Source organism: Apis laboriosa, unplaced genomic scaffold (assembly GCF_014066325.1).
Source record: "Apis laboriosa isolate Shangri-la unplaced genomic scaffold, ASM1406632v1 scaffold11_cov152, whole genome shotgun sequence".
In the NCBI taxonomy this organism is placed as follows: domain Eukaryota; kingdom Metazoa; phylum Arthropoda; class Insecta; order Hymenoptera; family Apidae; genus Apis; species Apis laboriosa.
This window is the reverse complement of record NW_025221020.1, coordinates 3,555,234-3,570,260: the sequence shown is the minus strand read 5'-3', so window position 1 is coordinate 3,570,260 and position 15,027 is coordinate 3,555,234. Positions and strand designations below refer to the sequence as shown.

The 15,027-nt window shown below is 45.1% G+C and overlaps 1 protein-coding gene across 1 annotated transcript in view; it reads left to right on the top strand.

Moving 5' to 3' along the window:
• Positions 1–14,946, top strand: part of LOC122719875 (actin cytoskeleton-regulatory complex protein PAN1-like) — a 32,202-nt gene extending 17,256 nt beyond the window's left edge. The window contains exons 2-14 of the mRNA XM_043946104.1: positions 5,126–5,363; positions 5,538–5,646; positions 5,772–5,796; positions 5,903–6,083; positions 6,287–6,633; positions 7,184–7,250; positions 7,339–7,644; positions 7,945–8,053; positions 8,266–8,591; positions 9,402–9,518; positions 10,484–10,570; positions 12,924–13,565; positions 14,239–14,946. Coding sequence (XP_043802039.1) covers positions 5,126–5,363; positions 5,538–5,646; positions 5,772–5,796; positions 5,903–6,083; positions 6,287–6,633; positions 7,184–7,250; positions 7,339–7,644; positions 7,945–8,053; positions 8,266–8,591; positions 9,402–9,518; positions 10,484–10,570; positions 12,924–13,565; positions 14,239–14,406 — 2,722 coding nt within the window. The 3' untranslated portion in view covers positions 14,407–14,946. The remainder of the gene's footprint in view (positions 1–5,125; positions 5,364–5,537; positions 5,647–5,771; positions 5,797–5,902; positions 6,084–6,286; positions 6,634–7,183; positions 7,251–7,338; positions 7,645–7,944; positions 8,054–8,265; positions 8,592–9,401; positions 9,519–10,483; positions 10,571–12,923; positions 13,566–14,238) is intronic.
• The last annotated feature ends 81 nt before the right edge of the window (positions 14,947–15,027 follow it).

Sequence of the window (15,027 nt, the reverse complement as noted above, 5' to 3'; positions counted from 1 at the left end):
TGTTCTTTCGATTCTCTTCGAAGCGAGGAGAAGAAACGATACGTGGAAAAAAGAAAAGGAGGAAAGGAGAAAAAGAGAAAGAAAAGTAACGAGATCGAAAATCGTTGCGTTTCCGTTTCGACGTGATGGTGGAAACGGCGCGCAGAATGGAAGTTGAAAATGGCATGAATGGATCAACGACCGTGGACGGCGAGGATCGATCGGAGGCGCGGATTCTCGAGATCGAATGGAACGAGATCGGTGGCGCGTGAAGGGAAGAAACGCGAAACACGCCCGATTCCGAAGCGTTCCCCGTTTTTTCCCCTCTTTCTTCGTTGCCGCGATCTCTATCCGCTCTCCACGCTATTCTCCTCGAGGCTCTCCCGCGCGGCTCGAGCATAGTTAAAGCGGCAACTCGGCCGTGACGAAAAATGAATTTTACTCCGTTCGAAATTGTGACGCGACGCGTGATCCACGATAACGGAGCCGGTTGTGCCTCGGACAGGTTAAACTGGAGACCAATTTCGTACACTTGGCGATATCAATTACATACGTCGTTCCAATCGTCGTTGATGAACCGATATCGGCGGCCGCCAATTAGCGAGCACAATGGGGGATTACTTTCGAACCTTTGTTTCGTCGCCCACTTAGCTTTCCACGCTAATTTATCATCGATCTCGAGTCTCTCGATCGCGAGAAGATCTTATACGAAAGGGAAAAAAAGAAAGAGAGAAAAGAAATTCTTTTCGAAAACTGTCGATCGATAGTGGGGTCGTAAAATGGCGCGCGCGGATGGTCGCCGTTTCGCAAGTGGGGAGAGTGATACAGCGAATTAAGAGTAGATAATTTATTTCCACGATTAATTTCGCTCTAACATGATGTTCGGCTATTACTCTGCTTCAAAGTTCTCGAGCGTACCGCGAAACAGGAACCAGAAAAACCTGTAATCGCGACTTTTCTGAAATACGAGTTCGCTCCATCTTGCCATTAATCGCGGGCCTACGCCGTTCATTACGCTCGCTTATGCGCAGCTACGAGCGCGCGTTAGCGGTATGAAAATTCTTGTAATCGAGATAGCGGAACGCGAAACGTCAATTAGGAAACCGACCAGATTTCCTCGTTATTACCGGAAATCGGTTAATCGTTATTAATCCCTCCACAGACGTTTACGCCGTCCTTTTACATAACAGGCCACTTCATTCATAAAGCGATTGGAGAGACGAGTCGACGGGAAACGCCGATATCGGTTTCCATTCTCAGTAATTTGTAACGAGCTATTTCCACGCCAAAAGAATCGTCGTTTTATCGGACGATTCCACGATAGATACGCTCTCGATACCTTTCGATCGATGCGCCACAATTCGATCACCCAGTGGAAACAGGCTTCGTCCGTTTCCCTCCAACGGAAAACAAAATCGAAATAATTTACCGTACCCACCCGATCGTGAATATTATCATCCTGACCCGTACCTAGCGATGTTTACGACCGTCCACGATTTTTCACGAAACACGAGGTAAAAGGAAAGTGGAGTCGAAGGCTCCGCGGCTCGATCGTGACCCGATGTCTTCTATCGCGAGGAGGGGCGAGGGACGGGGTTCGAAAAGACGGGAATACTCGTCAGGGCGTGTCTTTTCCGTGTCTGTTCCGTTGCATCCACTTTCTCCGTGCATTGTTGGCGCGCTGGACGTTCCGAGCATCCCTTCGATCGGGCGTCACGGGGGGGAAAAAAAGAAGAAGAAGAAGAAGAAGAAGTGAAAACGTGGCCGAACTCGAGTCGATGATAATTGCGCGACCGTTGTCCGATCGGTTACACGCGCCAACAACAATAAAGTTTTCGCGGTAACACCGTATATATACCCGTATATCCCTTCTTCTTTCTCTTTTTTCTTCTTTTTCCTTTTGTTCTTTTCGAAACGGGCGGCTCGGGTCGGTCGTTGCTTTCTCTTGGTCGATGAGAACCCAGACTCCCTTCGCGCATCCCATCCAATTATCATAAAGCGTGAACGGAATCCCTGGTGTCGATAATTCGTGGGTCCTGTTATATTTCGTTACGTTTACGCTCGCACGAATGACGGGTATTCGAATGCACGCCGCTCCTTCGCCATTGTAATCGCAGCGATGATACAACTTGTTCGATTCGAACGAGCGTTCCGTTCCAATCCAAGCGATCACGCCGATAACTTTTTTCCTTTTCGACGATCATCTACACCGCGAAATTCTTTCGAACGAAACGAGATTCGCCTCGCGAACCGTATCGTATTATACCGCCGTAACATCGCGGTATATTATTAACGAAACAAAAATAATTCGATCGAGAAGCGTGAAATAAAAAAAATGGTAACGCTTTCCCTCCAAAAGCAGTCGGAAATATTTACCCGATCCGAGGGAATTCCTTTCCTTCCTCGTCGAAAAAAAGGATAAATTATTAATAACGAGCGGAAATTCGAGGCGAAATAAATATTCGAGGCATAAGCGATACGCTCCTTCTTTCGGAAGACAGAAGAAACGGCGTTGTGAGGCGTGGAGAGGAAGAACAGTTCGTGACACAGTTCGTAACACTTTCACGACCGAATCGTTAAGTAGCGATATCGACGACAATAACGGTATGCCGCGGGTGGAATATGTGTATCGATGCCCTTCTCCTCGAACGACGCTCCTTCGCGATCGACGTCCATTGTCCTCCTCAGATTGCATAAGAGATTGCGAGTCTTGAAATCTTTTTCAACGGAGTTTTTAGAGATCGATCACCGAGGGGTGCTCGTTATCGCGTGATCGCGTTATCGGCATCGGGCCGATGCTTGCAAGATCGAAAGGAAAGATTATCAACGGAGTACACCGACTCTTTACGCTTTCTTCGACAATATATATATGTATATACATTGGATTTATATTCAGATACGTTGGCGTATGTGAAGTCATCGAGGAAACTTGGCGTATACGTGCACTATCGTTTTTCTTTTTCGGGTCGAACGAACGCTCGTCCCGTGTAACCGTGTCTTGGATAAGAAATACGGAGCGGTCGAGGAGAAGAAGGGACGTCGGGTGAACGAATTTTGAAGAGATGCTCGGGAACGAGGGCGAAGGGAGCCGCGTTTACCGAGCTGTCGAGAAGTGGAGGCAAGCATCGCGCCGAGTCGTTGAACACCCGCGCGATACGCTCGCTGTTTCTCGACGCGTCTCTCTGAAAAGAGCCCGGATCTTTAACAAAGCAGCTGCACGACTTCCTTAAGAAACCCGGTCGCGAAGGAACAATTTTAAATATGCGTTAACAGCTTGTAACGAGTACCTTCCGTGTCGGTGATGAGAACGCCCTGAGAACGACCCTGCTTCCTCCTAGGTGTCGTCGACGAGAGATTTCGCTCGAGAGTCGTCGCGAGACGCGAATCTTATTTACCATCGGATAAGGAAATTTGCAATTTTCCGATAATTAGGAATGCGCGGTTGCTGGAATGATATGAAAATGATAATAAGCGTCGTAAATAACGGCATGCAAATTGGCATAGAAAGTATGCGGCCTCGGAGTCTGACCGAAATGATATCCTCTTTAAAGGAAAGGAAAAGAAAAGAAAAAAAGAAGAAAAGGAAAGAAAGGGAGAGAAACGCAGAGGCCCCGAAGGGATGGAAGGAGCAGACGATGGAATTCCCTTTTGCCTTCGGTTACATTTGGAATGGGAGGGGCGGCCGAAAGGTGGAAGAAAGACGGAAAAGACGAGTCGGAGGCCCTCCAGCTAGGCGGAGTAGTTTTAAACTAGCGTCTCGTTCTTTCTAATGACTGTCATTTACCTGGTGTCATCCTCGTGTTCCACGGCAGCGGACAACCTACGACGGCCCTTCATACCGCGCGTAATCTTTTCAATGTCCGAGACAAGACGGATTCCCGGCGTCATTAGGGGACATAAAGTGTCTTCCTCTCCTTGTCTCGTCCGCTGCCCCACCCAACCACCGCTCTCTCTATCTTTCGTCTTTTTCGTCGTCCGCGCTGGAATTTGCCTCGACTCCTCCGCCGACGATTGCGCAGGCCAATGGTGCGCCAGGTGTGGTCATTAATTTCGCGGCGCGCGCTGCGGAAAAAGACCGCGAGATCCGAACAAAGATTGCTTCTAGCTCTGACTGCGGCTACAAACACGGCCATTTTTACAGGGCAATTATCGTTGAAGGTGAGCCACGTCGTTGACACGAAATTACTGTAATTCCTCTTCCCAGAGTGGACACGAATTTCCCCGACAGTTTTGCTCCTCCTCCTCGGGGAATCGGGGATACGGATTTCTTGTTTTAATTGCCCTCTCTTGCGCATCGCGTTGCAAATTGCGCTTCAACAATTGTCGAATAATTGGAATATTTGGAAAACGCGTTTCCAAATATCGTCATTGATCGCGAAGAAGTCGAATCGAACTCTTCATCCAATTCCTCGGAGGAAGGTATATAAACACGTAGGATATGCGATTACCCAGGCGGTAATTACCCGGATAGCAGTAGTAAAATCGAGAGGAGGCGGAAATCGATGTGGAAAGGGTTCAAACCACGAGCGTCGCCGCCACCCTCCCCCGCTCAAGATATCCCAAACGCGCGTCGGTTTCCACCACAGATATGCGACCAATAATCCTACTCCATATTATATTATGTAGAGAGATAGGAGGCGCGTAATTGGAGACGGTGAAATCGAAGAATCTGAATGTTCGTTCAAAGCGAAAAATAGGACGATTTTCGTTGCAAATATATATACATATATATACAATCTCTATATAATTATTAGGGAGAAAGACACTGGTTGGTTCTCGTGTGATTTCACCGAATGTGGAACGCGTATAATGGATTAATACCGAGAAAGTAATGTTGTTGCTTTTACGTAACGTAAAAGAGGAGGCTAATTAACGCGGTTGAATAAAATTACATCGCGGACATACGCGAATTCATTCCGTTAAATTAACCGAATCGCGCTCCACTTTTCCGCCCGGATTGCCGACACGTCGATGACTCGTCGCGAACGACGGCGTTGTTCTTTTTTTTTTTTTTTTCCTTCTTTTTCTTCTCTTTCAACCTTCAATATATTCATCTCGTTAAATTATATTATATACGCGCAATCGAAGATTGAAAATCATCGGGATCGAGGGAAATTGAATTTAAATTGGATTTTGTTGTTCGTAGGTCGGGTGGTGCATCCGGCACGGCGAGTGCCGGCATGGTTCCATCGACCGGTGGAGGTCCTGGAAATCCAACAGGAGGCGGCAGGATGGCCGTCATCGGTGTGACCAGGAATGTCAGACTGAGGCGGCGTGGAGCGTCCGGATTCGGCTTCTCCCTACGCGGTGGTAGGGAGTACGCGGCCGGATTTTACGTGAGCGACGTGCAACCAGGTAGCGAGGCTCACAGAAATGGATTAAGGGTAAATTCCAAATTCAAGAGTTACGTACACGCGCAACCTCGTGCATCGCCGTATAGTTTCGCGAATTTAAACATCGAACGGATGCGGATCGATTTTTCAAACTCGCGAGAAGGCGGTTTCTTTTTTTCTCTCCCATTTCATCGAACGATTTTAGTTTTTTTTCCTCGGTTTCAGGTCGGCGATCAGATCATAAGGGTGAACGGGTATCCGGTCGAGGACGCTGTCCATCAGGAAGTTGCGCTTCTGGCAAAGAATCAGCAAGTGCTCGTTCTCAAGATTCGAAGTAATTATTCATTTTTTTCTTCTCTCTCTCCCTCTCTTTTTTTCCAAAATAATTCTTCCAAATAATAATAATAAAGGAATAATTAGGCAAGTATTCGAATTGATCGCTCGCTTGTTTCGTTTCAGGCGTGGGAATGATACCGGTGAAAGAGTAAGTATCTACGTGTCGATGATTAAAAATCCCGCGACGCATTCGCGTCCGTTTAAGGAGCGTTCCTTCTTCGCGTATATAAAAGAATACTTTATGATTCGCAAAGCAACCCGAACGATCCGGTCACTTGGCACATGGTGCAGCAGCAACAGCAGCAGCTACAGTACAACGAAACTGGTTTGGGTAGCGTGCCGAGCACCGAAGTCAGGATTCGAATTCTCGTCGGCGAGAAGGGTCGCCTCGGGTGTGGCGTTTGCAGAGGCATCGTGCCAGGCCTTACCGTTCAGGTTAACCATACCTGACATTTAATACTAATTTCGTAACGCGCTCCACATCCATTTTCCTCCAACATTGCTTCCTCCAATTCTTATACGTACACGTAATAACGAATCATTATTTTTTTTTTCTTCTCCGCGTATACAAAAGAATAGAGAAATTTCGAAAATTAATTTTTCATTAATGAAAAATCGAAGGTGAAACTCGTTTTCAGGGTACAAGAGACGACGGGCCGGCGAGGGCAGCTGGTTTAAAAGCCGGCGACATTATAATTTGGTGCAACGGTCAACGGCTCACCGATCTTCCATTCGAGAGAGCCATCGAGGTGATGAGAAGCTCCGCGGTTCTCGACCTGATAGTGCAACGACCCACACCGAATCACCTTTACGACTGCCCCGAACCACTGTGGACCCGTGGCTCGAGCGGTTACGACTCTGAAACGTCGAGCGTGGCTGCAGCCAGCCCGCAGCCGCAAAATCCTTCCTACTCGCCCCAGCACCACCACGATCCAAGGATGCATCATCGATATCCTCGGGACGATGCTTACAATCGAAATGGAAGGTTCGTAGAGGAAGATCGGAACGGTACGATCTCTCGCGTCGTTTCCTTATTGATTGGGAGAACTATGGAGAGCGACGTCAGAAATTTGTCTCGCTTCCCTCCCGCGATCAAGATGAATACTTGTTAGAGAGAAGCGTCGGTATAATTGAATCGCATGCACGAATCTGACGTTAAACGGCTACACGATCGTTATCGTAATCCATTGTGCACGTAATTGTAATTAACGACTATCAGCCAAACCGTCCTTTGCCCGCAGACTCGGGCAGAGGGTATATATCTCTTTTTCACTCGACGCTAGTTATCGCGTGACATCGACGAATTTACACCGGGAGAAAGTCGGTCCATTAAATGGGATATCGGGCGATAACGATCACCGAGTAGCACGACGAATAATACCTGACCACCGCGTTCTTAACCATCCTCTTAACCTAGCTTCGTAACTCGGTTACCATTATCCCACCGCTTCCTCACGACATTCTTTAATTAGGGATTAGAAAGTTACCGTCCGATGGAAAAATTATCGGTAACGCGTGGCTCCGAATAATTCCAGGATCTGTTGCCCGCTTGCTCTGTCCACCAGCAGTTGCAGTTCCGCGGAATGGCCTCACATGGATCAGGTAAGGAATTTTTTTTCACTATTTTTTCACTATTAAAAGAAATATATATATATCGAACGTATAATAAACGTATCGAACGATTCGACAGGCCCAAGAGTGGACACGTAAACCAAATAACACGACGGTGATCCGTATAAATCAGAGCCAGAACCAAAACCACAGGTACCCGCCCGGTCGTTTGAATTCGCGAAGTGGAAATTACGAAGACGACATCGACAACGAGCCGCTCTACGACCCGGTAGCGCCGAGGATCGATTACGAGGTCCACGACTTCGACGCGAATCCGAGGGACGAAGCGAATCGCCGCTTGGCTTATCGAAGGGACAACATTCGACAACAGGACGTCATTTATGATGGGCCCGCCGATGACATTCCTCCCTATCATGGATCCAAAGTGAGTCGCCAGAGCGAGAGAGAAAGAGAGAGAGAGAGAGAGAGAAATATTCTTCGTCGATAATTAAATATTCTCCCCGATAATTAACGAGGTTTATTTATTTGAGTACCTTTTACCTTTCGAAACAACTTCTAATCATCCCATATTATCCGATCGAATTAGCGTAACGATCGGCGAGGAGTATGTTTCGTGTCTCTTAAAGGGGCGATTTAATTAAGGAGAGAGAAACGATCGTAAAAGCCTGTACCGATTCTAATTCTTCCGTACGATAGATCGTAAATGGTCGTTGTTCTTTTGCAGGAAAACGGCGCACAGGAAGGAGATAGGAAAACGATAACGACCGTGGAGATCCACCAAACTGTCTGCCCACCGGCGCCACCGCCCCCTCTTCCTTACAAGTGGTCCGCAGGTTCGCTGAAATAATCTCCAAACGATTCTACACCAACGCTACGATATCCGATAAATTGCATTACGTTTTCCAAAAGAAAAGAAAAGAAAAGAAAAGAAAAGAAAAAAAGAACTCGCACAATACCTTAACCTTCCTTTCTCTTGACTTGAGAAGAGGGAGGAAAAATAAGAAATGCGTCGTAAACAAACGCAAACGCGTTTCAATCCTTACAGATACGAAGCCAATGAACGCGAAGGGTATGCAAATGGGCAGCACGATGTCGATGGGCAGCACAGGCTCGACCGAGACCGAGTCGAGCCTCGAGTCTTCCTGCAGCAAGGATTCCGCCTCGACCTCCTCGTCCTTATCGACGTCCTCCTGCGAGCCACCGTCGACCGTTTCGTACGGCTCGATCACCGCCACCTCGGCCGGGACCAATAAAACGAACGACACCACGGCACACGCAACGTCCCGTAATTGCGCCACAAGGACATCTCCGATCGCCTGCACCGATCTCAGCACCGCCATCACCCAGGAATTGCAGAGGCGGGCGCAGCAGGTAGGAGAGACGAGCGATTTTTCCTCCTCCTCCTCCTCCTCCTCCTCCTCCACCTCCTCCCCTTCGTGATACGAAATAATACACCGACTGGATCGCGTTACCCGCTTGTTTATAAGTATTATCGTACGCGTTACGTACGGAATCCCGATTTTTCTTTTTTTTTTTTTTCTTTTTTACATCGTATCGATCGATTCTTCGCGAGAGATCTTTTTTTTTTTTTTTTTCTTCTTGCAAAACAACAACAGCGATTCTAGATTCTCTTGCGGCTGAACTGGCGCCCGTCAGACGAGACGATATTTCGTCGCTGTTTGAATTGGAATTTAGACGCTCGTACTTCTTTTTTTTAATACCTATTGTTTTACGAGCAATTTTGCCTCGTGATTTACGATTTACTAGTCCGAAGAAACGAAGGGAAAATTTTTCGAATTTTGGATACGATGGAAATTTAAAATTATTATATAGAGGAATTCCGAGTATGCGATTCCTCTCTTTGCGTATCTCGTGCGTCATCTTGAGAGATAACGTTAACCTCGATAGATAACGTAATTCCTGCAAAATAATTTCTAATCTATATCCAATGGTGCAAAGTTTCCTTCTTATTTTCACAAAAACGAATTGTGCTTGTGTCATTTGAGTTTGCACAATATTCAAAAGCATATTCTCTTTATCGATATGACTCACGACCATCGATATTTTCTCACGTTATGATTAAATTCGCCTCGCGTGATAATCCATCAATGATTATCCACCGATGATACGATAGATGATACACATATATATATATAATGTATACACGTTGATCCCTTACAGAGGAATATGAACAACGCCGCAAAAACGGAAGCAGCGAGGGAGAAGGCCGCGGAACCGCGGAAGCCGCAAAATCCGGAAGCTCTGAGGGCGCAGGAACAGAAGGTTACTCACGATAAGGTAGTCAATATTTGTACGTGCACGACGATAAGCAAAGCTCTTCCTCTTTTAATCTCAACTTGTCCCAACTTGTTGCGTGAAAAACAACGTAACGCGAAAACCGGTCCAGATCGTTACGCGCGATTCGAATCGAGACGAAATGCCGATAAATTTCCACGTTCCACGCTCTTTCCTCCGTGACTTTTGAACTTTAAACTCTAAAAACCGTCGAACTCCAACTGCGTTTCCAGCGCACTCGTTTGCAACACGTTTGCAACGCGTTCCGTATCGCCAATTCTCTCTCGAGATGAGAACCCGATTCTCGTATCAACGACACCCACTCGATTCCTTCCGCGCTTATATCCTTCCAACGCTTGTCAACTTGTGCTGCCCAACACAACGCAAGTTCGTTCACTTCCAACCATATATTCCCCAATATATATTGGAACGATAATTGGATAATTGCTTCGATAATTATTAATCATCGATCGAATCAATCAAATCGGCGTTACGTTGTCTCGAGTCGTAAATATACTCGATACTTTATTCACGCGCGTTTTTTTTCACCATCGGGACGAGAAGTGAAACGAGAAGGTGTATAAAAAAGAAAGAAAAAAACAAAAAGCGTAATTAAAACGCGAGCAGATGCTGGAAAACCGCGCGGTAATAATGAGTAGAGAGAGAGAGAGAGAGAGAGAGAGAGCAGGTCTAATTAAAAATTATCGCGCGATGTTGCAAACGATCGAAGTTTCGTAGATGAGCGTTCGAACGACGATTCACAGCCGCCTCATCTAAGCGGTCGCGAGTTCAGTTTGCGAGCGTACGCGGATCGAGTGGGTCGTAAATTTCACCGCGTGCACCTCTTTGTTCTCCATCCGTTAATCCTCGTTTAATCTTCGATCGAGAGGAATAACGTTAATATTAAAGAGGACGAGATAAAGAGAGAGGAGATAAAATCACGCGTTTTTTTTTTCGTTGTTTCGCAGCTGATGGAGGAGTTCAAACGTGCCCACCGAAAGATGTTCAACAGCGCGCAGCAAAAAGTCCATTTCTCAGATCAGGTGACGGACCAGGTAAGAGAGTTAAGATAAGCTTATCGACGAGCCGATTGATTTCATATTCTCGAATATATACGCGATTATGTATCTTCGTCGGATGATATTCCTTCGTTGTTGTTGCTGCAACGATTACGATTGTATCTTTGTTGGAATCATCCACCGTGTTCCGACTTTCGAGAAATTTTCTAAATTATTAATGACCGCGTGTAACGAGCGAGGTGAAGTGGAGAGAGGCGTTGATTTCTTCATCTCTCTGATCTCTTTCAACGAATGTGTTCTATTACAAACACCGTAAAATACCGTAGAGCCAAGTAAAGTTTACTATTATACTTTCACCGTTTCCTTTCTTCGACGGTGAAGACGTTACAGCCTTTGATTACGCGAAAAGATCTCGATTGGTGGATAAAATTCCTGAGGTGCGAGCACGAGTTGATCAAAGAGTTGGAACGTCTTGCTTTATTTATCGCCTCGACAAAAAAAAAGAAAAGAAATGAAAAGCGGAACTGAGAACAACATAATTGATTAAAAATCCTTGTTAAGCCATCCATTACGAAATTGAACACGAATCCCGAACATCTTGCTTGGCAACCAACAGAGATTCAATAGCGATATAAAAAAGAAAGGGAGAAGGGAAAAGAAGAAGAAGAAGAATTGAATAAATAATATAAATAATAAATTTCGATGCATCTTTCGTGTTCTCGAAAACGTTGTCCCCGTTGCGCTGTCCCGTCTCGCTTTTAATTACACAACCTTCTTTTCGAATATCTGGCAAAGTAAATAAGATAACGAGACGCGTTACGAAGAATTTGAAACCGATCATTGTTTGCGAGTCGCGAACATGTGTGCAACACGCGCAACGCTGCACCTGAATTTACGCTCGATATACGTATTTACGAGCCACGTTTATTAACTGTTATACACGCGCGCGTTATATATCGTTCGAATCGGCAAGATAGAGAAACGATCTGCCCTCTCTTATAATCGCGCAACCCGCTACGTCTCGTCTCAGTCCGAGTGAATCCGCCGCGCGATTCGAGGCCTGGATCGAGCCTTAATACGGCGTTAAATCGCGCTCCCCTAATTAAGAATCGCGGTTAACTAATTAAGGTTGACAATTGATTACGAGCGAATCTTTCTAAATCTTTCGAGCGCTAATTAACGATCCCGGTTAATCGCGTCGCGATTGAATAAGAAAAAGGAAAGAAATCGCTCGAATTTTTTTTTTTTTTTTTTTATTCCCCAACCGATCGCGACGTTGAACGACGTTCTTGAGAAAATTAACCGCGAATTCGATGAATCATTATATAATCCGGTTATCGGTGTTGTTAAACGTGGTTAATAAACGTGGACGGTTCAACGGTTCGTTGGAAACAGTGGGTGCGCGGTGTTCGATCCGTTCGAGTGTACGCGCGAGTGACCGCCCCCTCGATCGTTCGTCGTTTCACCAGGTGGACGGTGTCGGTTCGCTTCTTACGAATTGCGGCAGACGTGGAAAATAATAGAGGTTACATAAGAACGAGTAACCGCTCCCAACTGTTTTCAGTCGGCTCGAATCGTCGTTGTGCGATCGGTTTCAAGGTGGTCGGCGCAAGTACAACTGTCGTCGCGAAATAGGAGCTCGCGGAGCGATTAACGAAAAAGCGCCATTTAACGTAAAACCGCAGCCAATCAAGACGAAGACGAGTACGACGAGTAATTGGGAGGGAAAAATAGCGAGGACGAATATATGTATATATATATATATATATATATATATGTACGTATAAACGTTCGACCTCGAGTTCCACGACCGTGCGCAAAGTGCAGCACTTCTCCGAAAGGCTGACCGTACGTTTTAAACGAGTCGGAAGTGATTTACAAAAAGACGCTTGAAATTGAACCGTTATGCGCCGTTGCTGTCCGTGCTCGCAGCAGAAGGAAAGTTAATCGAAGGAAAAATGCTCTAGACTTTTGAAACCGAAGAAGCATGAACGGTTTGCTGAGCAACGGTGAACGGACGAGCCGCGTGTTGGTTACCATCACGCCATACGGTGTTAGTTATCGAATTTTTATCTCACCAATTAGCATTTTTAACCATTATAATTAGCATTCTCTTTTAATCTACGTGCATCGTTACGTGGAAAATTTTTACTCGAATATTTAAAACGTTGCGTTCGGGCAACGAGTAAACACCGGTCTCTAGAGAAATTTAAAATATTGCGTCTCGAAGCGATCTTCGTCATACTCTACGCGTCTAAAAATAAATCGTAAATATCATCGTTTCTTTTCATCGTAAACAAATTTACCTGTTAAGTTTCCGCAACGTTTTTTTTTTTTTTTTTTCTTTTTACTCCTGTTTATTAACTCTCTCGTTCAACCGTGCGACCAGGAGCAAGAGAAAAGGGTATTGAACAACGCGACGTCAACGCCACCAACAACAACGATACCAACACCACCGAGCATACCTCCTGCGCCTCCCGCACCTCCGGCGCCCCCAGCACCGCCTACGCCCCCGTCTGCGCCACCGGCTCCGCCGCCGCTTCCGCTTCCCTCCAAGCCCAAGTGTAGCGAGGATTCCGTCGAGATGCAGAGCATAGAGTCCTTCAAATTGAAAGAGACGCCGAACCCGGTGATTCCAAAGCCCCCGCCTACGTACTTCCCTATGCAAAATTCCGCGGCCGTGTCTAACGGAAGTCCGCGACACGGGGCCGGAAACAAGGCGCAAGTGAATGGGAAAGAGTCGTCGTGCTCGTCGTCGAGCCCGGTGTCGGAGCCGGCGAAAACGGCCGCGCCTCCTCCGCCAGCCACGAACGCGCAAAATGTGAAACCACCGAGCGGAAAGGTGGCCATTAGGATAGGCGCGTACGAAGGGGAAGCGAAACAACCGTCTAAACTCGACTTCCTGTCGCAACAGCCTCGCGCGGATAGAAACGGCACGGACGAATTGGCGAACGGGCCAGTCGTTTCGAGACTGCAGAACGAATTGGCTGCCACGTTGCAAAGATCGAATCTAAGAAGAAAGACTGACGGGGTGAGTAAAGATAGTTAATAAAAATTTCGAATAAAGTTACTTTAAATAATTGCTTATTATTAACACGAATAACTAATTTGTTCGTTATTTGTTAGTTATTGTAGTTGATTCGTTTTTCGTATAACCTTTGACACTACAGTACTTCGGTATGATTATTATTACATTATAAAGGAAAAAATTATTCAAGTAACTTTATTCGTAACTTCAACTATTATAAATTTTGCCCATCATTCTGGACGACGCTCGTTCTCAAAATATTAATCAATTTCGGTTGAATAAATCGAATTATCTCTCTTTAATTCAAAATATTCTTTTATTCAGTTTTACGTTATAATTACGTTATAATAAGAGATGTACATAAAGAAATTTGATTGGAGTTAGGAAATAACAAGTTTTTGCTTATTGTTGTTCTGTTCGTTTCAAAAAAAAAAAAAAAAGAAAAAAAGAAATAAACGAAGATCAGTGTGTAAAAAAAAGTTATTATTATTATATAGTTGGTAGATAAGCACAACGCCGTTGGGAATTGTACATGTCAGGTAGTACACGATAAAGGCAGAAATTAAGTTAATTATACGTGTATCGCTAAACAACGTGATCGTGAGGCGACGAGCGAGGAATTTCAAGGAAATAGTCGCGTATATATAGCTCGAAAACGTTTCACTTTGTGTTTCAGGAAGCACAGCCAACCATTAAACCGATCCCCGAAAACACAGCTGTGTCAAACAACGAGACAACGAACTCGGAGCCGGGAAAGTTGGGTCAGAGCAACGTCGAGAAGCTCGCGTCCGCTCTGAACAACAAAGTCACCATCAAAGTGAACCCGGAGCATAATAATCGATAAAAAAAAAAAAAAAAAAAAAAAAAAAAGTTAGCTTTCGTTTATATAAAATAAAAAGGAAAAAAAGAAGAAAAAAGGAAAAAAAGGAAAAAAAGAAAAAAAAAAAAAGAAATAAGTCGAAACAAGTCGTTTTTTAGAAGTCCATCATGTACCTCTGCCACTTTGTACATTTTTGCACGCTCTTTCAACTTACATCGACTTTTTTATTCTAGATTGAAAAAGCGCTCCCCCTATTGGCGAGCTTCTTTTTTACTTGTCTTTTATCTGTATGTCTTTTTTTATATGTTATTTATTATCGTATTGTAGCGAGTAAGGAGTAAAAAAAGAAAAAAAAAAAAAAAAAAAAAAAGAAAAAAGGAAAAAAAAAAATAAAGCTAAAGTACTCTTAATTAACCGAAACGACAGGCACTGCGACACCTTTTACCACGTAGGCCCGAGTCTATAAAAGAAACTTAGTCCCCTCCGTCGCCGACTAATGTACAGGTCGCGAGACTCGATGGAGGCATCGAACTGAAAAAATAAAAACGATGATACCCAATGGAATTAGATCGTTTCTTCGCTCTCTCCCCTTTCAAAGTGATCCTAAAGTTGTATCGTAAAGAAAAGAAAAGAAAAAAAAAAAAA